We start from the raw sequence: 26,896 nt of genomic DNA, 5'->3' as shown, positions 1-26,896 counted from the left end.
TACTACATTTACCAGGGCTTCCTGTTCTTCTTGTAGCCAGTCCATCGTTCTCTGCCCATGTGATTTTAAAAAACAGCTACTTTTCATTGGCTTTTGTTAACCTTCACTTATGTTAGGTGAATAACTTCATGATGGTTCAGCTTTTAAAGGTCTATACTGGTTCTGAGGTGGTTAAGGGGGCTTTGCGGAAGCATTTAAGAAAATAATGGAATCAATGTTTGGTTAATAGTAAACTATCATTCAGCTTAACTTCTGAACTGTATGATGTTGGAGAGAGCTGTCTGAAATAAGGATAAAATTTTCCCTAAACACTGAATGCAATGAGCAACAAGAATAAGTTTCTTAGGAGGAATACGCTACAATGATATTTTCTCTTTAATATGCTATGATAAATGCTCACACCAACGTTATCCCACCAAACCCAAACCCTCTTTCATCTTAAAACCTCATTAAAACGTACTGCTAAATCTTCTATCAGTTTATCTTCAAAATAGTGTTCTTCCGTTTCGATCCAAGACTTCTCATATCCCTGAAGAAAGAGATTGACAGCCCGGTGCCTAAAAGAAAAGCACAATTACGAACAAAGAATTTTTGTAAATAAATTGGAAAATGGATCATTAGTGCTTTATCACTGGATTGCCTGTGCACTAAAAAAAGATAAAACAATAAACTTCCTACTCATGATTCCAGAAGCAACACATCCTAGTGAACAAGGCAAGGCTTCTCAGATCGCAGGCTGACTTACATTCAAATTCTGGCTCTGTCATTTCAAAGCTTCACAACACTGGTCAAGTTATTCACTTGACCAACTTCCACTTTTTCCATTGATAAAACTAGGAGAACCCCAATCTGCACTTCAGTTTTGCAAGACATAAAAGGAGATAAACAATGTCTTCGAAGCACATTGAGTAGATAGATGGTCATTAGGGGGTAGCTATTATGACATAAGGTGGCTCTGAGAAACAATGTACTAAGTGTTCATAAAGGAATTATTCAGTATTTGAGTTAACATTAGAGAGAGGCCCCAAAGATTACTAAACAAAATGTCTTACGTGAACTTAATAGGAGGAGATATCCAAAGACTAAATCCTAGGATACTGAAAATAAATGGTTGCCTATGAAATAAAAGAGCCCCACAGACTAAAAGAATCAATAAACTCATCATGAAGTTGATGAGAGGTACAGATAAGATTCCACTATAAGAAAGGTAAAAAGAAAGTCATGACCATAAGGAAACATCCTAAGAGAGTATCAGAAGTGTTACAAGGCGAGGTGCCATCATCACAGGATGGAAAGCTGAGCCCCCTGTACGGATGGCAGGCTATGGACTCATGAGGCACATGGTCAGACAGGTTTACGAAGAGTCTGGAAGACCAACGGGAGGAACTGACTTGATGCACCCAGAACTGCTAGAAATTGCCATAAAGTCCCATGCATGAAACAGGCATGACAAAGGACGGCCTCAGCCTTTCTGGGACATCCAAACCAGCTGAGTGGCTTTTGTACAATATATTTGCAAAGCACTCACAGAAATGCTGATTCAATAGGTTGAGGTTTGAGTGTTTCTGCAATGAATCTGGGTGTATTTCCCAAAAGTACCAGGTTTGAGAGGCGCCACAAAAAGGGATGCAATTTTAGGAAGGTTTTATCAGAGGGAGTGGATCTGAAGACTCTGTGACATCCTCGGGAAAATGAGCTCGGAACCTGCTGCCATCAACTTGGTAAGGGGCGATAAAAAAGTAAGATGAACAGGTGGCCATAAAGGAAAGAGGATCCAAGTGAAACAGATCAAGGAAAAATCAGATGGAACTTGGAGAATGACTAGATAGGAGAGACCAGAAAAGGAATAAGACAATGAATTCAAGGTTAATTCTATTAATTAGTCAATAATTCTATTGACTAACAGATAACACCATAACGGAGTCAGAGAATTTAAAAGGCACACAAGGTCTCAGGGGGAAATTCATGTATTTTTATACCCAGTGAAGATGCCAGAGCAAGAAATCCAGCTGTCTTAGTGAAAGGGGATTGTGTGAAGTTCATTTGCTTTGTTGGGGGTGTTGTTTTGTTTTACTCCCCGACTCATTTATTTATTCAAACGTGTACTGAAAGTCAGTGTTCTAGGTACTGAGGGTATAAAATTGAACACAACTCTAAAAGATCTCAAAGCCTGGATTAGAGAGACAAATAGGCCCAACACCATGTGAATGTGCCCACAGCCAGGGACTCGATAAAACCATCCTAGAAACAAAGAGGAGGAAGTGTTTCATCTGCAAGGAGTGGAAGGGCACGGTCTGGTCAGAGATGCTCCAAAAAAGAGAGGGAGCTGAGCTGAACCCTGTTTACCAGACGTGGGGATGGTATCATTGACACAAGGCTCCGAGGGGAAAGGGCACAGTTTCTTGGGAAAACTACAAGAAGGCTGAACTGGTACCTGGGCCACAGAGCCAGACTCAAATGTACCAGGTGATTTTCTCTATTTTTCTCTATAATTTCTCTATTTATATAATCATAATATAGAAATATATAATAAAATATATAAATATAAATATAAACATTTCTCTATAATTTCTCCATTAACAAGTACACTGCTGTTATGAGAAGACAGGGAGTCTATTAAACGCATTGACATTATTTCCATAAACTAGGTCCGTATCACTGCTTCTCCCTAAGATGGACAATGCCCAAAAAATAGTAAACAACAGTTAAAAGGTATAGTGTTAAGTTTGGCTCTAAGCACTCCGTATACCTCAACCCATTATGTCATCTGAACAAGTCCATGAGGCAAATCTCATCATGGTACACATGAGGAAATCTGAACCATCAGGTAAGAAACTTGACCAATGTCAGGCAGCCGTCCGTTGAGATGCCATGATTCAAATCAAAGCTGTCTGAGTTCCTAAGGACCCCACCTGCCTTATATATGCGAGCAGATCTTCCTCAGTATTTAAGAGCATTTAACAATCACACTGTTGACCACAGTCCTCTGGGAATACCCAACAAAGAAAAAAACAAACTCAAGTATTAGAAGAAGAAGAACCAAGAGATCTCTTCCATCTGTCTCTCAGACTACTGCATTCAGGTTAAAATTGACTCTACATTTCTACTGCTTCGTAGGGGAAAAGAAAAGAAAAATTAATCTATTACAGGGATTTAAAAAGTCTGACCTTGGCAGATTGTATAAAGGAGCCATCCGGAAGCAGGCTACCACTGCCCTTTTCCTCTGCTTGGATAACAATTTGTGCCATACAGCCTTCTTTGATCTCTGTGGATGCTCCACCTGAGGTAAAAGGATACCAAAAAAAAAAAAAAAAATTTAAATATTTAAACTCCCAACTACCCTCAAAAATACAGTATTAAACAGCTGTGCCTTTTCAATTAAAAACCTTTGGAATTTCAGTTCCAAAAGCACCTTACAATTACTATGGAAAAACCCATGTCCTAGAAGTAACCCAATGCTAAATTGGAAATAGTTTTGAATGCTACATATTTTCTTTAGTCAGAATATAGTATTTTCCCAGTAGGGTGTATTTGAAAAGCTATGTCATCTCTAAAATCAAAGAAATATAAAACCATTCTACATAGAATCATGTTTTCAGAATTTGGAATGGTTCTAAAACATATACAAAAAGTTATACAAAAAAGTTAACACAAAAAATTATTTATGTATCCATTTAAGCCAATTTTATCCTAAGAGTCAACATGAATAGAGACATAGAAAATTCTTCTGAAAATTCAACCCTTCCTTAATATAGTACGATGGAGAGAAGATGACAAAGCTTCAAGAACACATCACTAGGAATGAGGTAAAGAATTTAATTTTGCAATGTTAAAATACGTAATTATTTTGTTAGAGAGGGACAAATGAGAATTCAAAGTTGCAGTAAATGAGGCAAGCCAGCTATTTATTTAGCTAATGGTGTTTGGACCTCCAAGACGAAAAAGAGATTAATTATAAGTATTAGAGAGAGAAAAAAAAACCCCAACATGTAATTCTAAATTAATTAGTAGTCTCTAGGTAATAGAACACTGTACTTCCCAGACTGTAATATCTCCAGCGCATACATGTAGATTTCTGGAAGAAATAAAAATGTTGCGTTAGCTAAAAAAAAAATAAAACTGAAGTCTATTACCCTTTGCAGTAAAAGGTCAAAATATGAATGTCACAATGCCCGAAGAAAACATTAACAAAGTCTGGACTACAGTGGTTTAGAAATTTTAATGAAGCAACTTGTATAATTGGAAAACACTTTTTTCTGTGATGGTCATCCCTCCACAGGATCAATTAATAACTTTCCGACAATTGTCCTCTTCTGTTTTCTTCTGGATGACTGTGTTAAGTGAATGGAAGGTAGTATTGTTCAACTAGATCTAATGCATTCAAGTTTCATTTGGAGATTCAGGCTGCACGGACTCGCTTTCTGTGGGAATCTGCATCCTGATTGGTGTGGGTGACAGTCAACAATCATAATAAAGTACCAAAGCACTGAAGATCCAGAGGTGAACATGGTGGAAAAGTTGTCTGCCATCATGAAGCTTACCACTTGGCGGAGCATTTTACTATACATGAAAAGTCTCTGAATAGTGAGGCTTTGTCTAACTGTCCAAATACGCAGAGGTGCTGATGTGTTCGCGTGCCTCAAGTTTGAGTATTAGGAAATGGCAAGGGGATAGGTTACTCTCAGGGACCAATGACCAGATATGCAGTATAAAATACACAGGCTCAAAGGTTTCTGATACGGGAGATAAGTGAAATCAAGGCTCTACTATGCACCCACTGAGTTTAGCAAGTGAAGATATTCTTTGCAAGCTGCTCTATGTCTTAGCAACAAGTTAACATTGGAATAGAGGTAATGCAGGCATGAATTCCTTTTGTGGCCCATTTTCCCCTCTTTTCTAGTCTTTGGTCATTGATGATTTCTTTTTACTCATATTCTTAAGAATGTGAAGAATGGTTGACCTTAACTAAAATATGACCGCCTAGAAAATGCCTTCAAGATTATGGGGATTACCTACTTGACAATTAGACTAGGTCTGGACTCCTTTTATAGTCTAGACTGCACATTTTGTATCCGGGCATATCTGCATCATTACAAGGTGTCCACATGCTCTGCACTGTCCTGACCTACTTGAGTAGAGATACAGCCTTCAGCCCCCAGAACGTGCAGCACCTAATGCGGCCATATGGTACTGTATGCAATAAATGTTCATGAAGGGAATGGCTGCAGCATAAAATGAACCTCACTACTTTACAGATGGCTTTGCTCATTACAATTGAATACAGTTACCAATATATGTCAATAGAATAAAATCAGATTTCAATAAGCTTCATTTAATGTATCTAAAAGTCATTCAAACAAATCCAGACACGTGCATGGAAATTAGAAAGGATTAGAACCTTACACTACGGGACGCGCAGGTGGCTCAGTTGGTTGAACCTCTGACTCTGGATTTCAGCTCAGGTCATGGTGTCAGATCGTGAAATCGAGCCCTGCATCAGGCACTGTGCTGGGTGTGGAGCCTACCTGGGATTCTCTGTTTCCCTCTCCCTTTGCCCTTCCCCCTCCCCTCTCTAACAAACAAAACAAAACAAAAGATCTTATGGTAGGGTACTGCTGCCAAAAATAATCCTCAGGTACACATTAAATAAACATTTAATAGTCTTCTTAAATATGTGTGTAATTCTGGAAAACAACTCTATGACTTTATAGGTCATTAAGATTTCATTACCTTAAATCTCATCATCTTCTGAGTGATCATTGTACTTATTTAATATTTCATGAAAATATTATGGAAATATTTAGGAGAATATTGAGTTTGCCAAATTTGATTACATTATGTATTAATAGTGTGGTGTTCTACAATGTAAATACACAATGTAAATAAATGTCAATAGCCATGTGATTTAAGGGTAGCCTAGTTAAATTGCATCAGGTGCAGTGATAACTTGCACGGCATGGGGGACGTTTTTAATGTTTGAGGGGCACCTGAGTAAGCAGGAAGGAAAGTAAGAGGATACTACGTTAGGTGATACCTTTATGTTATTTAACTGGTCAAGGCGGGGATGGGAGATCACCAGATAATAAAAAATAGGAATCCAAGAAAAAAGTTTGTTATTGCTATGTCAATATGGCCTATAAAACATTTAGGTGACAAAACTCCTGAGATGCCATGTGCCCTTTTATTATTTTATGTTTGTTGTAAAATGAGAGACTTGCCACATCCAGATGAGGGACCGTCATAAAGGCCCAAGGACAGATCACACTGTTGGGGTCACACTGAGCCCCCTCGCTTGGTGTCATTTTGCTGAGTGGACCTCATGAGAAATAGGGATGATGTCTCAGTATTGCGGATATTTTACCTAAACCAGAAGATTCCTCACACAACAATATAACCCACAGATGGGTAATATTTCAAATATTACCGGTTTGAGAACTGCTGAATAATGAATAAGGAAATCAAACACACAGTGAACTTTGTAGTTTAAAGTAGGATACAACTGAATAATTATATAAAAATACTATTCTCACATAGTTTTAATATCAATGCACTGCTCTTCTCCAAACGTAATTTATTGCTGATCTTGGAGCAAATTAACTCAAAAATATCTCTAATGAAAGGTGAAACTAATGACCCCAAAAGAATCAAACATTAAACGAGGGAAAGCATCTCAAACATGTTGTTATGAGCAGTAATAACAACTGATATGTAGAACATGTGGTCAGGCAACTCCTGAAATTTTTGTTAGAATGATTTAAAATTAAGCATATAATCTTATTCATCTGTATAATCACAGAAATATTTTGAGAAAAGACAATAAAACAAAGACTGTCATATCCCAAAATACATTAGCTATATATTGCTACAAAAACTATGGGCTGGGAAATCTTGCTTATTAGATACAAGCGCTCCTCAATAATATCTTCTTCATCATGAATCTGCTGAACATCTATGTTTTTTGGCCCACACCTAATAACAAACACACCGTCTTTAAAGTGTGCTTACATGGTTAAGGCAAACACGATGGAATCAACACAGACTCTGACCTGCTCAAGATGGAAAAGCACATTCGCTATATCTAATACTCTTTCCACAGTCTTCTCTGGATCCGACGTATCTTCGGTCCTGTTTGGTAAGTCTTTGTAAAGAGCCATTTGCCATCGAATAGCAGGATCCTCCAACTGCAAGAAAAAAGGAAGACGTCTCAAAAATAGAAGGTTATGACCTAAAGAGGAGAAGACCTACTTACTGGAGTGTTGCCTAATGTCAAAACACGGTGCAGAGACGAGAGCACAGAATGATCTCGTACTCACAAAATTGATCATCTGGTGGGGAAGACAGAAATTAAATATGTACAAGTCTGATGACAGCTACTCCAAGAGAAATATTAGGTATCATGAGCTTCAACCTAACCTGCTGGTGGTTGGTTAAGAGTTCCCTGAACAAGGGAAGTTTTGCCCAAGATGTAAAGATGAGATGGACATGGTCAAGGCAAGGAAGTAGACAAATTAACCTTCTATCTTTCTCTTTCCCTTTCCCAAACACTGAAAGATCTACGAACTTACTTTCATAGCAATGATATGGGATCACACTTACAGGTAAATACAGGGACTCTACAACTGAGCTCAGTCTCCCTTAAACAAAGATATCGATATCAACTGATGGAGGGCTAATAAAATCATACTCTATAATGAAGGGGTATTTTTAATACCTTCAAATTTCCTCAGTGGGAGCTATAACTGAACTCTGTATGTTTTTGAGAAGGATTACTATAAAATCATAGAAACCAAAAAATACAAGCATCCTTACAAGGAACAGATCACATGACTTCAGAGAAATAATATAGAAATAACTATGTCATTAAAAATAGGCAAAGCAATCCCCTTACATTTCTCTTCCCTTTTCAAATTTCTATTAAAAATGGAAGACTGAGGGGTGCCTGGATGGCTCAGTGGGTTAAGCCTCTGCCTTTGGCTCAGGTCATGATTCCAGGGTCCTGGGATCGAGCCCCGCATCGGGCTCTCTGCTCAGCGGGGAGCCTGCTTCCTCCTCTCTCTCAGCCTGCCTCTCTGCCTACTTGTGATCTCTGTCAAATGAATTAAAAAAAAAAATCTTAAAAAAAAAGAAAAAAAATGGGAGACTGAGGGTCATGAAACTAATGTAAATGGACAACATCTGAAACTTTACAACTCCTAGTCAGAGAAAGGAGCATCGGAAATGTGGAAAAATAACTTTCATCAAGAGGTAAACACTCAATGACTTGTAAACACCATTTGTCCTTGGACAAAAGGAAATATTTTTCTTCCACATACTTTTTTCATCTGAGGACTGTGTTTGGTACGTCTAGATTTTAATACACATGTTTACTTGTACTTGGCAAGATAAGTAGAAATGTTATTCCTTCTAATATAAAATTACTCCTTCAAGCTCCCAGGATTACCAGTCCTACAATTTCAGGACAATATATCTGAGAAGGTGTTAGGAACAAAAAAATTCATCTTTTCTAAGTCTGTACGGCTCCGTAACATGTGTGCCTAACTCACAGACAAGTATAGACTGAAATGTCAAAAAGAATATCTATGTATTCATTACCACTTTGTTTTCTGGTCTCGTTCATTTGGAGGTGAAATGTTGATTGAAAACATGTTTCCTTCTCTGCTCTCCTCTTTCTTCCTGACTCCCCAGTACACAATTTAAGTCGTCCATAGTACTCCTACAAGTAACCTCTAGAAGATAATTTCCCTAGAAGAATTTCCTTCTGCCTCTTCAAGACAACCTTTTTCATTCGATTATTTCCTGAGAGAAGCACAAAACCTTCCTTAAGAGGTACTGAACATGCCCTGACTCTGCTCAGTGGTGGTTGTCCTAGACCGTGGTTCTCAAAGTGTGGCATTGAGTCCCCTGGGGGACCCTTTCAAGGACTACATGATCTCCCCAAACACCCGTATATGTAGCATAAACCCTTCACTAGAGGTGTAGTTGGAAGATTTATTAGTACATTTTAAAATGTTCAAAATCTTTTTGCTACCTGGAAAGCAATCAAGCTGTAACAGGAATTCATCTCCTGTTCTGGACCAGTTTATAACTAAATGTATGACTGAGTACATAAACATCAAAGTGCATATGAAATTTGTTCTAAATCGGTATTTGTTTCCTGGGAATATTGGAAAGGCACACCTCACCGATATCATAGTGTCATCCTAAGTGTTAAAAGAAAAAGTATAGGGTTTTGATCTTGGAATGAAGCATTTTAATACTCAGGAAAGCAAACATTATACTGTAGTCAATACTTTTTGACATTTGGACATTCTCATAATTGAGGAAATTCTCCAGAAGGGACACCAGAATGGAAGCAAATACCCTGAATCAAAATAATAAACTGAAAAAAAAAAAACAAAAAAACTTTTTACACTGCATAGTTTCCATAAACACATGAGCAATTTATCTCCCAGTAGGAAACAATTTCCAAATAATAGTAAATGATTACTGGACTACAAAACATACTTCTGCAATTTTTTTGTCTTACCCAATGTTAATAAGTAACCATTCTCATTATTTCCATTCAGGTTTTCCTTTGCCTCCCTAGGTAAATTAATTTATTCCTATTACAGCAATTCTCAGTATCTCCTATATACTAATGACTCTTAAATTCACATATTTAGTTTCTGGTCACTAAATGTAAAAGTTCAAATTCTTATGGACACCTGTCTCCATGTCCCAAAAGTCCTCAAACACAGCTAAGGAAGGTAATTTCCAAACTTTATTTCAAATTGTGGCATATTTTCTTCAAAGTGTGAGAATCTTTGATGATCTACTTTAAAAATCCATCATTCATTATCTTGATGGTCTTTAATATCAAAATGTTTGCAAGTAGGATAAAAACTGATTAAAGCAATATGTTTCTACTTTCTTAAATGCTAAAGTAACATTATTTGTAGTATATTCTAAAGAGAGATTAAGTAATCCATAAATACTAAATGTACTAAATTTGGCTTACCTTGCCTTGTAAATGAATATTACTGCGGATTATATCTCGTACTTCATCTTCAGTGTCTTTCTGTCAAGAAATAAATGTTACCTAAAGGAAGTCTTACAAAGCATCAATGATCACAAGTTAATGGAAATAGATCTAACCGATTTTGAAATAGTACAGGTCTGAAGAAAAATATCTACAGGATTTAAATACATGTCACAAATTTAGGGGGGTTCTTTTTCAGATAATTTCTTGATACTGCTGTGACTAGAAACAAGATAACAACCTACTTCAATTCTACAGTAAGTGCCATAAGACTCCATGGAACAGAATGTCCAGTTCATGAGAAGTAGGGCAGAATGATGTTCCCTTGGGTTCGAACAAATATATCTCCATCCTTCTCTGAAATGCTTACCAAGTAGTTATGGCACTTTAGGATATCCCCCACGATCCAGTGATAAGAAGGAGGATATCCTGGAATCAAATACTAGAGCAACCCCCAGGAGAAGAGCACCCGTGCTGTCCACTCGGCTACAAATCCCCTCAACTTCCTTATCTCATGGTATCAAACCCTGATATACAGCGAGGTGCTCCATTCAGCGTGGGAACAGGCAGAAGAAGAGTATGCAATTTCCCTAAACAGAACAATATGCAATTTCCCTAAACATAATATAGTAATTCCACTGCATATTTTTGTAAAATTGCATCTGCATAGCCATGAAGAGAAAACACAGGGGCCATAAAGAGATCTGGAGAACTTAAATTTTGAAGCTTGCAAAGGAGAAGAGCTGCTGATTTAAAAGTCAACACCTTATCCAACCACCATCAGCACAGTGCAGGACTCATCTGAAAACACTGAAAAATAACCCCTCAAAAATCTGAATATACTTCTCATAACAAATGTTATAGGGGAGTTCACAGGAAATCCTTTTTTTTTTTTTAAAACTATCAGGAACTTGTTTGCATTTTTTCTCTTTGGTTCCTAAAGATTCCTGGAAGGTGATTAACGTAATTTAGAAATAAAAAAACAGCCACCAAAAAAAAAAAAAAAAAAAAAAAAAAAAAGGCAGTCTTTGTATCTGAATGATAGAGTCTGTACAGTAAAACTGCTTAACAGAACATTTAATGCAAATGTAATACTGACATTGGGAGATGGAGAGAAGGTAGTTGGAGGGAATTCCAAGGCGGAGACGAACCATGAGAATGTGGACTCTGAGAAACAAACTGAGGGTTTTGGAGGGGAAGTGGGTAGGGTTTGGGTGCGCCAGGTGGTGGGTATTAAGGAGGGCACGTGTTGCATGGAGCACTGGGTGTGGTGCTTAAACAAGGAATCTTGGAACACTGAAATAATAAAATAGAGTTAAAAAAAATAATAAAGAAAGAAATACTGACAGAGAGCCGTGAGCAAGAGGAGTCTACACATCTCAGTGTCTGGAGGTCAAGTGATCGTCCCTGGTGTGTACAGGAAACTTACCATACTAAATCGGTTTTTGGCCAGAGCAATGAGCTCCTGGTCCCCAGGCGCACAGATGTTCAACCCAATGGGCAGCAGTCGCTTCAGAGCTGCCACAATAAGGGACGTCTGCATCGAGTATCGATCTCCTTTGCGCTTCATTTTCTTCCTCTCCTGATCAGAGACAGCTGCCTGGAGAACAGAGTTGAGTGTTGGAATCTGGGACTGCTTTTCCCACGTTCAGAACTACGAACCTCTTCTAACTTGACTGTGGTTCCATCTTCCTTATTTCCTGTTGCTCCCTATTTTTGCAAATCCTTCTCCTCTTTCCTTCTTAACCTCTCTTGCTAACGTCCAAGTCCTACTTTCAGATTCCCAAGTCATTACAATTTACTGGTGTGCTTTCTAAACACTTGCAGAAAGGAGACTGCCCAAAGCAACTTGACAGAGCTGAGGGGTATAAGAAAAACCCGTAGTAATTTCAGATATTGTATGTTTTAAAGTTTCCAATGCTTAGGAGGAAAAATGTAAGAATTTATTATGTATTTTTGTTTTGACAGATGCTTGCTTTGAAATATAAACTCTCTCACACATGCACACAGTATATATAAAACTATTATAAAATGTTTTAGCCTTTTATATATACTGCAGACTTGTCTCCTTAAGGGCATTAACCCTTCTCTAGTGGAAACAGACATAATATGCTAATTAGTATAACATAAATATTCAGGTTTATCTCTGGATGACCTATTAACACCTGAATACTGCCATGCTACTTCAGGGTTCTTTTGTGATTTTTGTTAAGTTTTATGGTCGTGCATCAGGGTCACTTTAAATGCAGAGACCAATTTTCACTGGGTAATGAGTATTATTCAATGAAGAGGGCATACTGGAACATCAGAATTAAAATAATTGTCCCATATTCACTTCTTTGTGCATGTTAAATTTCTTTGTAGCAATAATTCAAACATTGAAGATATTTTCAGGATAATAACACACTTTAATAATTTTGGCCTACTGAGGAAAAAAAACCAGAAGAGAATATAACATACAAATGATTTGCTTTCCCCACAGAGAGACAAAATCTATCACAATACATAGAGTTTTTTCACATTAAGTAGTAAAATAATTGTCATCATAAAGTAATGGTAGTTTACAAATATAGATTAATAATATATATAATCATATATAATATTATTATTAATATATAATTATATAATATAATATTATAAGCATTATTATATAATATATATTATAAAACATATATTAAAAATATATTTACTATGATATATTTGATAGATTAAACCTATATCTGAACTATAGCAATAAAAACTGTATTCAGTTTCCAAAGAGATATACTTATTGCATGGATCCTATTCTTATCTTTAGCAATTTGTGAGAGATTATTTTCAGTAAGTTTAATGGAAAAAAAAAACAATGAATAATTATTTGTACTATTAAATCGATTAACCCATAATAAAATGAATTAGTGATTTTAAATGAGCTCTTGTTAAAAGGAAATGCAACCATGGTGATAAAAATAATTACCCAAATAAGGAACCGACATCCTAAAAATTAAACAAATTAATATAAATTATGCAAACATATCTCTATCCAATTCTGATCATTTCACTTCGGCAAAACAATATTATATAACATGTTAATTGGTGTTGTGGTTTTCTTTGATTTTTAACTTCTAAAGTTCTTTTGGTTTTATGGTTGCATAGGCACAAGGAGCTTTTACCTGGTTTGATATTTATAAATATTTAAGTGACCATATAATAAAAATAATTAAAATCTACACTAAGGGCAACTATAAATTGCTCACTTTTGAGATACAGCAGATAAATAAATTCCTACTTATGTTCAAACAATAATTTTGCATCATTTGCCACAGGAAATCTATGAACTGAAAAGAAAAGTTGCTGTATCTTTGAACACTTAAGGGTGATAGAGTCTGCTTCTAGTACAAAGAAATTAAATCTACAAACAATCAAATATCCTCATGTATATCTATATCAGTTGGGTTTTTCTTTGTTTGGGGCCTGTTTCCTCCCCAGACTGTGGACCAGGGCAGTGGCCAAATTTATTCTCTTCCTTTCCATCTACTCAGAACCAAGCACTTTGCCTTGCCTGGGATGCTGCTCAGTAATTTGAGCAGAACTGCTGAAACCACTGAATTTGAATGCTATTTCATTTTGACCAATTCCTATCATCTGAATCAGAGATGACTATGCCATAGCATAGTCCATATAGGGGCATACTTAAGAGGAAAGTAGGATAAACTCCATCAGCCTTTCTCTGTTATCTCTGTCTCTCATTCTCTCTCACACACACATAGCTCTAACAATATCACCTAAAATAATCTAAAATTTAATAGAGTCAGGGAAAAAGGGAAGCATTTTCTAATATCCCTATACTGAGGCAGCCTACCAAAGCAAAACAAAACTCACAGATGTTTATTTTTTTCCACAGGTGTTTATTAATGGTTTTAAAAAAGAATTTAGATATATGAATGATAAAAGTGAGCCTAATGATCAAAAAGACAAAAGATAATAAATGCTGGTGAGGATGTGAGGGAAAGGGAGCCCTTTGGGCACTGTTGGTGGGAATGCAAACTGGTGCAGCCACTGTGGGAAACAGGATGGAGGTTCCTCAAAAGATGAAAAATTGAACCATATGATCCAGCAATTCCACTGCCAGGTACTCATCCAAAGGGAATGCAAACAGGGTCTCAAAGAGATAGCTGCGCTCTCCTGTTCACTGCAGCATTATTCGTGATAGCCAAAACATGGAAACCACCTACGAGTTTGTGCCTGAGACACACACACAGTAGAGTGTTACTCAACTGCGAGAAAGACAGAGATCCTACCACTGCAACAATGTGGATGAATCTTCAGGGCATTATGCTACGTGAATAAATCAGAGAAAGACAAATACTATGTCACATATATGTGGAATCTAAAAAAGCCAAACTAAGAAAAACAGAGAGCAGAGTGGTGGTTCCCGGGGGCTGGGGAATGCGGGGGGGGGGGGGGGTTGGGGCGGGCAGTGAATGGGGAGATGCTGATCAAAGGGTACACACCTCCAGTTATAAGGTGAATAAGTTCTGGGGATCTGAGGTACAGTAGTGATTAAATAATGATACTATATGTATATATAATATAATATAATTATATAATATTATAATATAATAATTATAATATATAAATATAACTAATTATATATTATAATTATATTATATTATATATACATATAGTATCATTATTTAATCACTTATTATTTAATATAATATTATTATAATATTATAATTATATTATATTATATTAATACAGTAATGATACATTACTTGCAGGTTGTCAGAGTAGATCTGAAGTGTCCTCACCGCAAGAAACAAATGGTAATTATGTGGCACGATGTGGGTATTAACTAATGCTGTACTGATAAGTTGTAATATAGAAGCCCATCAAATCACTATGTTCCCCTTACATTATATTACACAATGTTATATGCCAACTGCATTTTCATAAAGCTGGGGAAAATAGTTGCTAACACCAATTGCTACACTTCAAAAGGAACTGAAATCTTAATACAAAATAGGATACAATTCTATAATGCAATAGGCAAAACCCACTGTTTTTTTTCTCTCATTGACAAACGAACAGAATTTGTATCAGATGCTATCTGTATATGTTTTAAAAACAAGTTATGAAATTAAAAACTGCAGCACGGCTAGCCATATAGGGACCCAGTGTCATATACTTTGTACCAATGAAACAGTGAGTCTGGAAAAACAACAGTAAAGAAAGACACACACAAATGGCCAGGTTCAGCCCCAAATTTCATACTGTTTAAATTCAAATATTAATTTCATTTACCCATATTAATTAAGTAGCCATTAGGCACCAAGTGCTGCACTAAGCTTTGAAGTTACCGAGTCAATAAAACACGTTTCCTGCCTTTGTAGAATGGTTGGTCGGGAAGAAGTCCCAGAGAGGACAGGAAGCAAGGGCTCAGAGCCAGAGCAGGGGGCAGGAGGGGACGGGCTTCCCTGGAGGGAGGCCACTCACCGCCCTGCATATTAACACCTGGGGGAAGTACCCTGACAGCCCCTGGCTGTAGTCTGTAGCGCCACTGCCCACGCTTTGGACAAAGGCATGGGCTGCCACACCACACTGTGGTCACCCTCTCCGAAGAGCAGTATGGCCCATTTCATATGCACTGGCCTTCCTCTGCCTTGTAGGCTACCTATATGGTAAGCCGAAAAGAGGTTCCCAATCGCAGATTACCACATTCCAAGTTGGTCTGCTGGCTTCAGCTGCCTATGTCCATATTTTACCTGTAGTCATCAATTTTCTGTTTCATCAAGTGTGGAAATGGTGCACCATACAAATAGCAATCATCCCTGTCTGGATGCTGGCCTGAAGACTGATACATGACAGTTTGTTCTGTGGTTTACATTTGGGTCTGAATCTACATTCAAACGAGTTCTTTTTTCCTTCTGGACTCTGGGGAATGGACTGATCAGTCGCTGTAATGCCTCGGACAGACAACTGGAGGCTTTGTCAGAGGAATCCCTGCAACCTTCCACATCATTCTAGTCTCACCCTTGCATGTGGGGAACACCTCCCTGTCCATTTCAGCTTCAGAACCAGACCTACGGCCGTCCGCCTGTTACCTATTCTTGGCACTAGATCTGAACAGTACAGCCTTTTCGGAAAGATGTTATTCATCTCCTGATCCCATCCTACTTTTGGGTCCTTCACGCCATCTGGGCTTGGCAGAGAACCTCAACGGCACCGATAAAAGCAGTTACGATGTTACTTTGACCAACACGGTGCTTCTCAAATTTGTCCAAGCGCTGAAACACAAGGACACCATGATTCCTTTTGGTGAAATGATATAACATATTAGTGTACTAGACTCCATTATTTAACCTAGAAACATTCCTTCTAGGAAAAAAGATCATGGTACTTATGCGATATAAAATTTCAAGGACACATGCAGACAAAATCTGTCAAATAAATAAATAAAATCTTTAAAAAAAAAAAAATAAGGAAAGAAAGCATGATCACTGATTTCTAAAAACTTCGTCAAAGGCACCTGAGTGGCTCAGTTGGTTAGGCGACTGCCTTTGGCACAGGTCAGGATCTCAGGGTCCGGGATCAAACCCCAAGGTGGGTTCCCTGCTCAGTGAGGAGCCTAGTTTTCCCTCTCCTGCTGTCCCTCCACCTGCTCACTTTCTCTCTCTCTGTGTCTCAAATAAATAAATAAAATCTTAAAAACAAAAAACAAACAAACAAACAAACAAAAAACCATAGGGCACCTGCATGACTCAGTGGGGTTAAGCCACAGCCTTTGGCTCAGTTCATGATCTCAGAGTCCTGGAATCGAGCCCGGCATCGGGCTCTCTGCTCAGCCGGGAGCCTGCTTCCCCCCGATCCACCTGCCTCTCTGCCTACTTGTGATCTCTCTCTGTCAAATAAATAAATAAAATCTTTTTTAAAAAACCCCATAAATGAATGAATGAATGAATGAATACTTCATCAACATTGCTGTTATTTGCTCAGTATCCTGTCTCAGAGTGTCAGCAGTCATGTGGTAAAGAGATGGAAAGGCTGAAATTTCGTGCGTGCAGAGGCAGGGTTGGGAGGAAGATATTAAAATGCTTCTTCCCAATACTTTGCATTTTCTCCCTGCAACTAGGAGTAAGTGTTACCCTACGTCCATCTGCACAGACGCCCCCGTCTGGCTTCCAGGAGGCACAGGACGATGACCGTATGTTTTGAGCATCACTGGACTACCGTGAGGAAAAAGAGGGAAGAGGGTGCCTGGGTAAGAAGACGCAGACCTCTGCTCTACAGAATTTTCACTCATTGTGAGTGTCATGATAGACCAGAATTACCCCCATCCTCTCAAAGAAAACGCTGACCCCCTCTGCCCTCTCTCTGTGCCTTTGTTAACACGGTCCTAAGTTGACACCATGCTGTCAAAGCAGAGACACTTGCTAACAGTTTTCAGTTCAAAACATCCATGAGACACGTGTTCCTAGCACAGTGTCTCAAGACAGCGTCAGCTCACTCTTCAGGCTTGCTGGTGGCCCGGAGAGAAACGTTCTCATCCTTCGTGTGCGCTTCCAGAGCCCAGCATGGGAACGGGCTCTCGGCTGGACGCTGTTTGAGGTAGGCGAACCTCCGGCGAGGGTTAGCATTTAGCTCCTGTGCGGTAGCATCAAAGACGGGGCATTTAACACTGAAAAACACGAGGAGCCCTGAGGGATGCTAGTCAACTGTCCTCGTGGCCACCAACGAAGCAGGTGACAGGTACTGGTCATGCCTATGTCCTTCCCACTGAGACTCTCCCCTCAGTGGCAGAGTTGGTAGAGATGGAGTTCCTCGGCCAGACCCACACTAACTCTGCACCTTTGGCCATTTGGCTGCACACTTTCTATGTTACCCCCATGTAACAGATTCATTTTCTTATTCAGTGGTAATTCGAACAAGAAAGGTGTGCTTTTTAAACTGGTTTTTTTTTTTTTTTTGCAAGTTCCTCCCCTCCCCAACATAAGTGACAGAGAAAACAAAAGTCTAGAGCCACACACCCCCATCTCATATGCGAGAATCTGGAAATCATGCACGTGGTTCTTAAACAGTGCAGCTAATTATCTGGCTGTTTACATACTTGGCACACATAAATGCATATACATAATCTTGATGAATAAACAGTATTGACTAATTACATGTGTATTACACTGACTGTGTGTGTGTGTGTTAAGTATGTCTTTTTACTCTAATGCTTTGGCATCTTGGGGTCTTGCTGATCTTTGTCCCTCCCACTGCTGGTCATTTCCTACAGATAATTACTTTACCGCAAGCACACTTTTCATACACAAACCAAGCAACAGAGAGTCTCACAGTCCCCAGTTATTTCTTTTCCTGGGTCTCGACCCACCTGTCCTAATCACCCTAGGGCGAGGTACCAGACAACTAGGGATGCCCCCTACATCCCAAGCCCAGTGAAATTATTCAAATTAGCTAATCCTAAACATGCTTACCCTGTCCCTTCCCATAGAAACCTCAACAAAGACTCCGCCTGTCTTCCCCCTCCCCCCACCTGTGTTCCCTCTGCCACAAGACTGACAATAATGCTTTGCCACAGGCCCCGACCATATGCCATGCCTTCGGTTTCCAGGGAACTGTGAGTAACATCTTCTTGCTTCATGAGAGTCATTTCTGTGTCAATGTGTCTTACCATAGTTCCTTAAAACAAGTCCCGGGTACCCTTCAAACTGTATGTATGTGTGTGTGTGTGTTTAATTAGTAAACATCACAAAATCCCTAAAATCTCAGTTGTACACCTTCCAGAAAATGTAGAAAAAAATCAACAATGAAAGCTACATTCAAAAACTTTCTAGAACAGTGCAACAGATTATGAAAATACCTTTGACATCTTTGATTTGGTGTCAGTAATGAGGAAAGACATATTGTTGATTTCATTCTGTACCACGAAGTTCTGCTCTTCTCTTTTGAAATTCTGAGAAGTTGCAAAGAAAAGTTCAGTTAAAACCACATAGACAAGAAGTCCATGTAATTAGAGGTTATACAGGACCCAAAAGTTCCTACAAAGATAAGTGGTAATCTGATATATGATTTCCCAAGAAAAGGGAACAATTTTTTTTTTTAATTATCCAATGAGGATACTTGGCTTGAGACAACAATTCCGGGAACTAGATATAAATACGTATGCTTCAAAGGTGGGAAAACTAAGATCCAGAATATTTAAGTACTAATGTCACACACCTACAGAGGGGTAGAACAAGTACTCAAATGCAAATTTAGCTGGTGAAAGGCACAGACTGCTTGTGGCAGTGGGGGCGTTGGGAACCCCGGGAACAAACATCTAGGATATAATTTTTTAGTCTGTCAGATATTTTATCTACTTTCTCATTGTTGCCTATAATATTCCTATATCTCACATCATCTACTATAACATTATTTTATTCGTTTTTTATTTTGGGAACATACGAACACAGGCAAAGTCAAGTGTTTGAGCAGTGATAGCAAAGGGGACAAACATAAAATGAAAGCAGAGAGAATCAGAGTTTTAAAAGAGAAGTTAATGATCTCAGCATATGCTTTCCTCTTTGGGATGAGCAAAACCCAAATAAAATGACTTCCTAGTAAGTATCCAAATATGTTAATAACTGATGAGTAATAATAGACTTTGTGCGAAGGACAGGGAAAGGACTATGCTTTGACTTTCATTCTGCTCACATTAACATTCTGATCTTACCATCCACAATAATATGGGTGCCCATAGAGTCTCACCTTTAAATATTTGGGGAGGAATATATAGGACACACACTAAGAGATCTGGGTTTCAAATATACCCATGAGATCCAAAAGTACATATTCCGATTTTTTTCTTACTCTTGAAATTATCATTAGACATTCATCTAAAAACCTACTGATTGTGATAAATACCCCTCCAAGAACTTGTTCCAAAATTCTGTCTTGCATATACATTTAAAGAAGCTTTTCTGGTATTTTGGTGATTGATGAAGTTGAAAATTTTTAGTTCTTCAAGGAAAAATGCACAGTTTTTAGTTTTCGTAAGTGATTTGCTCCTGGGCTCTGGATTTCAAACATTCCTTCCAAGGCTCCCTGAAAAATCTAGTGTACCTTCTCAACATAAGTTACACAGACTCAGAAATCATTTGCTTTCATCCAGAGGAACCTAATGGATCTAAAAGAATTTTGGGCATCACTGAAAATGAAAGTCATTGTGAAGATGTAAGTGCATACATTTTGAAAAGCCATTATTCCACATATTATTTCAATGTAATTATATTTTAAATACATTTGATACCAAGTTTGACAGACTCCTCAGGGGTAGGCATTAAATAATAATTTTTATCCTAAACATTAAGTAGGAAAATTTAATTTAAAAAAATATATGACATTTTTGTGCGCCTGGGTGGCTCAGTGGGTTAAGCCGCTGCCTTCGGCTCAGGTCATGATCTCAGGGTCCTGGGATCAAGCCCCACATCGGACTCTCTGCTCAGCAGGGAGCCTGCTTCCCTTCCTCTCTCTCTGCCTGCCTCTCTGCCTACTTGTGATCTCTCTCTCTCTGTCAAATAAATAAATAAATAAATCTTTAAAAAAAAAAAAGAATTATAATTGACACAAAAATTCTAAGCTTTTTAAATAATTTGGGACAACAATAAATGGTCACTTAGCCATATTCTGCTAGTCGTTTGAATATTTATAGAATACTATATCAAGTTTCTATTACTAAAATCTTTTTCAGATTTAAAAACATAGATTTCTACTTGCAACATATAAAATAGTGAAAATTCACTAAAGATGTACTTTATAAATTCTACTGACAGAATTCCTAGAAGGAGCTATATTTTACTCTAACATGTGAGCAAAAGCAAACTCCTGTAGAAACATAAGTATGTGCCGAGGGAACACATTTAAAGAAGTAGTACCGTACAAGTAAACAAGAATTATTCTTGTGACTGGAAAACAAAAGTTCACCTCAGCATTTCTCAAACTAGGCATGAGGGCTCCTGGGAGCTTAGCAAAACATCTACATCATCCAGGGAAGCCTGGATGATAAAAGGCCACATCTCTATGTTCACTTTACCCTAAAGATTTAGGGGTAAAGGAAAAAGAAAAAAAAAACCCGCCATTTATGGAGTGCAACTAAAAACCCCTGTGATACCTTTCCAAACCCAAAAGAGGGTTTATATTCCCTCAAACTACCTAGGGGAATCTGTTCTCTCTCTCTGTTCTCTCTCTCTCACCTGCTAAGTGATACTAGGAAGCATCCTTGAGAAACATTATCATAGGTATTTACTAAGGGGACAGGAACATTGGTTAAAAACATATAACTCCTTGCAGCACCTGGGTGGCCCAGTCAGTTTAGGGGCTGCCTTTGGCTTGGGTCATGATCCCAGTGTCCTGGGATTGAGCCCCGCATTAGTGGAGATCCTGCTTCTCCCTCTCCCCCTATTTGTTCTCTGTCAAATAAATACATTCTTAAAAAAAACACACAAACACGCACACAAAAATGTGTAAGCCCTTGACCTAACCAAACAGGAAGTGCTGCCATATTTTCCTACTTACATGGGATTTGGACCAGTAGATAAACACTTCGGCCACCATGCGGAAAAGGTCCTCTGCTTCAGGGTTAGGCTCTTTTAACCACTTTGCCCTAGATCACATAACAAATGAAGGGGTTTCTCAGTTATTCCTTTGAGTGAATTTTTTTTTTTATAAAAATCACCCACTCAATGTTAAAATTGAAACCAAGTCAGCTAAGGGTGAAGCCAGGATATCAGAACTCACAAGTGGCTTCAGAGGCCGGTTGTTTAACATTGAAAACAATTTAAACATCGTAACTATCAGACTGCTAACTTGAACCCACAAACGTGATTTCTGACTGTAATTTGGAGAGGCTTGGTGAGAACCACCCTTTCTCTAAGCATTTGGTTATGTCACAGTCATGGACAAGCTCATTAGTCAATGAAGCAAGTCCACTGGCATGTGGGAACCCAGCAAGGTCATGACGGAATCAGAGAAGTTCATCACTTTTGAACACTGTACCTGTTGTAGTCTACAAATCTAATCAGCAGCGGGTAGAAGGCATAGAGGTCTCTGGCCAGCGTGGTGAACTCATCGAGAATGAGAAGTTCTGCCTCGGACATATCCCCCCTGGCCTCTGCCTTCAGATGGTCCTCCTCAGACACCACCATCGCTGCTTTTTTCTTGAGTTTCTCCATTAATGGCAAGAAATGAGTTTTTAGGAGCTGAGGTTTCACTTTATTTATAATGGGCTGCGAAAAAACTGTTTGAAGACAGACATTAATATTCTGCCCTGCATCAACATTTGTTAAAGTGAAGACAGATTATAATTACCATTGTAAACGCACGATCTACGCACCCCCTCCTCCCCCAGCACGTGGCTTCTTTCAGGATTCAGCCTGTGCCTCAGCCATTTTTCCAGTCCCAAACCTAATTGCACAGTTGCTGTTCAAAAATGATTACTGAATTGAATTTGATGTGCTTTCTTGTTTTTTGTTTTTAATTGGCAGCTAATTTGGAATAGAAAAAAAAAAAACAAAAAACAAAACCAGAAACACGTTCATTCACTTTAGAAATCAATTATTCTCACAAAGAGAAGAAAAAATCCCCAAATGGAAAAGGTTCCTCTGGTCCTTTCTTTACAAGGAATATGTACCACTGAATAATTATGAGAGGACATCTAGTTATATCACTTCTGCTTTCCCATCCTGGTACCAGTGGGAGACTTACATTGCATGGGAACTGTTATTTTATTTACTAATAATAGATGTATAAAAGAGAAAACACCCTACCCAAATTAGTAAGACATTGGTGTATTACTGTGTTTTTTAAGTAAATAACTAATTTCCCTCTTTCCTTCCCTCTTCCTCTCTCTCTGAATTTAATTCCTTAAAATCCTTCTTTTTATCCTTGAAACTGATTCCTGGGGCACCTATATGCCTCAGTCAGTTAAGCATCTGCCTTCAGCTTAGGTCATGATCTCGGGGTCCTGGAATGGAGCCTTATGTTGGGCTCCCTGCTCAGAAGGGGAGTCTGCTTCTCCCTCTCCCTCTCCCTGTGTGTGTTCTCTCTCTCTCAAATAATAAAATCTTAAAAAAAAAAAAGAAAAGAAAAGAAATTGCTTCCATTATCCAACTTAAATAGTGCAATGATAAACAAATGTAAATTTTTGACTGCATGTTTTGATTTTCTTTCCCCACTCCTAAAAAGATGAATTGCTAAAAGGGGGATGTTTCAAAATCCAGTTTTATTTTTCTGTCTACTGAATCATTAGTTTTCACCCTGCATTTACTGACTAATCTTACAGAGACTGTTCAACCAGGAAAATGTTTACTTGCTTAAAAGTTGTAACAACAAAAATGTTGTAACAATATGACAAGTTACCTGATGCTTTATTCAATCTACATTTTTTTTAAAGAACAGTATGACAGAAATAATATTTTTAATATTTTTTGACAACAGAAGAAAATATTGATAAAGACTAAGACGGGAAACTTCTAGTCTTCTGCATTTCATTTTTTTAAAGTTTGTTTATTTAGGTAATCTCTACACCCAACGCGGGGCTCGAACACATGACTCCGAGATCAAGAACCACATACTCTACTGACTGAGCCAGCCAGGGGCCCCTAGTGTTCTGATTTCAAATTCTTTCCGAGACAAAACAAACGAAGCAGTGCATTCCTTTCCAATCCTCACCTGCTAACCTCTTCATCCAGGCGCCCTCATCAATTCCCAAGTTATTATATATGATTTTCAATATATTCCCCAGCAGCGTGTTCATGTGCTCGGAGTTCAGCGCTGTGCAGCACATTTCAGCCCTTTCCGGGTTGTTTTCGGGTCCGTGCTCCCACCAACGGGACATGTAGCTGCAAAGCATGGGCAGTATGACTTCCATCACATGGGGCATTTGTGTGTAGCGAATGCCAGACTCGGCTAATTCCACAATTTCTTCCATGAGTTTCTCCAAAGACGGTATATTTGGGCAAACATCTTCCACATTAGTTGGCAAATTGAGAGCTAGAGAAACACACATAAAAATGAACTGTGTTCATTGAAAGAACAGATGATGATAGCCAGATTTCTAGAAGATGCAAGCAACCATTCCATGCTGGATTCAAAACTCAGCAAGACCGGCCATGCCTTCAGTTGGCTCCCTCCCTCTCTCTAGTCACGGCAGCCACCAAGCTTTCATTCTTTTTCCCCAAATTCCTATCTCACCACCAGTCCCTTAAGATCAGCAAACAACCATTTCTTCTACTTCAGAGAAAACCAGGATATCAAATGCCTCTGCCCACAAGTCTTCCGGAGGGTCCATCCTCTCCTGGCTGCTCCCCATTTTCAGTGCAAAGAGCTGTTCAGTCCCTGTTCACGGTCTGGCCTGTGTTCTCAATGCAGAGTCCGCCACCCTGCAGAGGCCTTGCTGGGCTTCTCCAGCCCTTTGCTCCGTAGGATTTCCTATCTCCTCCCCAGCAGCCTGTACCTATACTTCCAGTCTCCCCTGGGTTAATTAGCTTTCTAGCAATGAAGTCCTCTGCTTCCCACCACTTACCCATTTCCCTCTTTCACAAATCCGTACCCCACTAACTGATAGGGGGGCTTTCCCATCACTCACAGAATTTCCTCTTCCTTAACTTCAATGCATTCATTCAGTCTTCCTGACTCCCTCCTGAATGCTGTAAGGCTCCTTTCCAGGCTGTTTGCTCCTTGACGAACTTTTAAATGTTGTGAATTCTCTTTTCTTTTTACCTTGAATTCTTTTCTTTTTTGCCTTCTGCGTTTGCCTGGGTCATTGTGGCCATTCCTATGGGCTTCTGCTATAAGCTAATAGCTCTCAAAGCCAGATTTCTGAAAACATTTGCGTGTAATACTGTTTTCAAAGCAGCTTAAAACACAGTGGATCCAAATTTAAACTGGATCCTTCCTCTCCCACCTACCTCCTGAGCATGTCTGGGTAAAGACAACATTATGCAGTCCGTCTCCCAGACCACAAACTGAGAAGAAATTTTCAGGCTGTAATGCTCTCGCGTTTCCACACAACAGGATGAGAGCTCCAGGACCTCTCACAACCATGATATCCTCCATCCAAGAAGCCTTCCTCATGTCCCGTGTCTCCTGAATTACCACAACCATTCTCTGAATCAGCGACTCACACCCGTTTACCTTCTCAACTTCTGTCAGGCTGGATTTCTACAACGCTGACCTACACATGTACTCCTCTTCCTAAAGCCAACAGAAGCATCCTGTTTGTGTGGTGCAGTGCCCACTCCTTCCCTAACAAAGAAAGCCTACTTCACCTGGTTTTCCAGTCTTTCCTTCCCTCTGAATTCTGCACCCCCCTCCCCTGAGGGCTTGAAGTGTCTCCGAATGTACCAGAGTGTCAGGGTTCCTAATTTCAAGAATCCTCTTGAACCAACTCGGTGAGATCTTTCCTGGGGTCCCAGGCTAAACCTGCATTTTGGTGTCCTTCTTGTTCTTTATTCTGAATTCTATCGCATATGCCTATCAGTCCCTCTCCTTCTGCAACTAAAAACTTCCTGCAAGAAAGAATCCAGTCTTGCTCATCCTTGTATCAAATCTCCTCCTTCCACCCAATGTACGCCACAATTACTTGTCCAATGACTAAAACAGGAATGAAAGGGAATCATTCACCCCAATTCCTTTACTTTGTTATGCAAAGTAGCTGTTACAGAAACAAAAGCAGGTAGATAATCTGCTCTGCGCATTTTATTATCTGTAATGAATAACAAATCTGCTTCATTCTGGGCTCACAGAGAAAGTATTAATCAGTCAAAAATTCTAAATAAGACATAAGGCAGGTTTACACAGATGATTAATAGCTCAAACTCAACCATATTTGACTATTTACAAATATACTGTGGAATTTATACAGAGAAATATTGCTAAGTCACACTGTTGAATGCTGAATTTTTCTTTAGCTTCCTGTTATATGAAATTAGAATTATAACATAGGCAAATTAAATAATGATTACTTGAGTTTGTAAAAGATTTCTTACTTGATAAAAGGCATTATAAAATCAGTATAACCAGCAGCTCCCCTAAAAACATGAGCTCCTTACACAGAGAAATAATCTCATTAACAGAGAGATATGCATTTGTTAACAGCAAACAGCTCTTGTCCAAGTTTTGAGAACTCTTTGGAGAGCTCTCTTGGGAGAGAGAGGCTATTGGAGAGCAAATAAAATACAGTATACTGTATCAGACTTAGGAATTCAAACAGAAAAGTGATATGAGAGGACATCTCTGTATCATTCAGGTCTTGAGAACTGTTTGGCTTGCTTTAAAAGCCTCATTAGAAAAAATAACTACTTTTTAAAGTATTTCTTATCCAAGTCCATTTAAATCCTAGTAAGTAAATCCTATAATAGATTCTTATTGACCAATCCTTAAAATCATCAGGAATGGTTCTATGAGCTTTTCAACTGGGATGGTGGAAATGAGCCTACCTAAATAGAACAATAGATTTTTCCCAAGTGAAAAGCAACAGGAGGCATATTATATTTATAGATACCTCGTATACATATAGGCATAAAAATCTTAAATATATGCATGCTAAGGCTGGGTTCAAATTTAAGTCACTGACTGTGTCTCAAATTTATAATATTTTTAATGATAGTAATTGGACTAAACTATTAGGAAAAAAACACATAGACTAAAGCTGTCCCAATAAGATGGACATATCTGGTGAACAAAAAAACCCAGAAAGGTACAAATCCATAAATGTAACAAATAAGAATACCACATACTTGCTGATTATTAGAGATAACTGAATCAGAGATCAGATTGACTTACTTTTCCAATTTCTGCCGATTATTTTGTCTTCTTTTTAAGAGTGTTCATTTGTCTGTGATTCATTAACTT

The 26,896-nt window shown here is 38.5% G+C and overlaps 1 protein-coding gene across 6 annotated transcripts in view; it reads right to left on the bottom strand.

The window, feature by feature from the left end:
* RYR2 (ryanodine receptor 2) overlaps positions 1 to 26,896 on the bottom strand; it is a 535,490-nt gene that overhangs the window by 101,666 nt on the left and 406,928 nt on the right. For 4 of the 6 annotated variants that reach the window (XM_044239420.1, XM_044239421.1, XM_044239416.1 and 1 more), the window contains 9 exons: positions 23,714 to 24,034; positions 22,040 to 22,280; positions 21,560 to 21,647; positions 18,867 to 18,959; positions 11,448 to 11,618; positions 9,998 to 10,057; positions 7,047 to 7,181; positions 3,168 to 3,280; positions 461 to 557 (listed from right to left, as the gene is read on the bottom strand). In XM_044239420.1, the coding sequence (XP_044095355.1) occupies positions 461 to 557; positions 3,168 to 3,280; positions 7,047 to 7,181; positions 9,998 to 10,057; positions 11,448 to 11,618; positions 18,867 to 18,959; positions 21,560 to 21,647; positions 22,040 to 22,280; positions 23,714 to 24,034 (1,319 nt within the window). Of the gene's footprint in view, positions 1 to 460; positions 558 to 3,167; positions 3,281 to 4,039; positions 4,076 to 7,046; positions 7,182 to 9,997; positions 10,058 to 11,447; positions 11,619 to 18,866; positions 18,960 to 21,559; positions 21,648 to 22,039; positions 22,281 to 23,713; positions 24,035 to 26,896 lie in introns of all 6 variants that reach the window. The other 2 variants (XM_044239419.1, XM_044239418.1) reach the window with 1 other exon arrangement.

This window comes from Neovison vison, chromosome 2 (genome assembly GCF_020171115.1).
Source record: "Neovison vison isolate M4711 chromosome 2, ASM_NN_V1, whole genome shotgun sequence".
NCBI lineage: Eukaryota > Metazoa > Chordata > Mammalia > Carnivora > Mustelidae > Neogale > Neogale vison.
The sequence above is the reverse complement of the archived record's forward strand: the minus strand, read 5'-3'. Positions and strand labels throughout refer to the sequence as shown.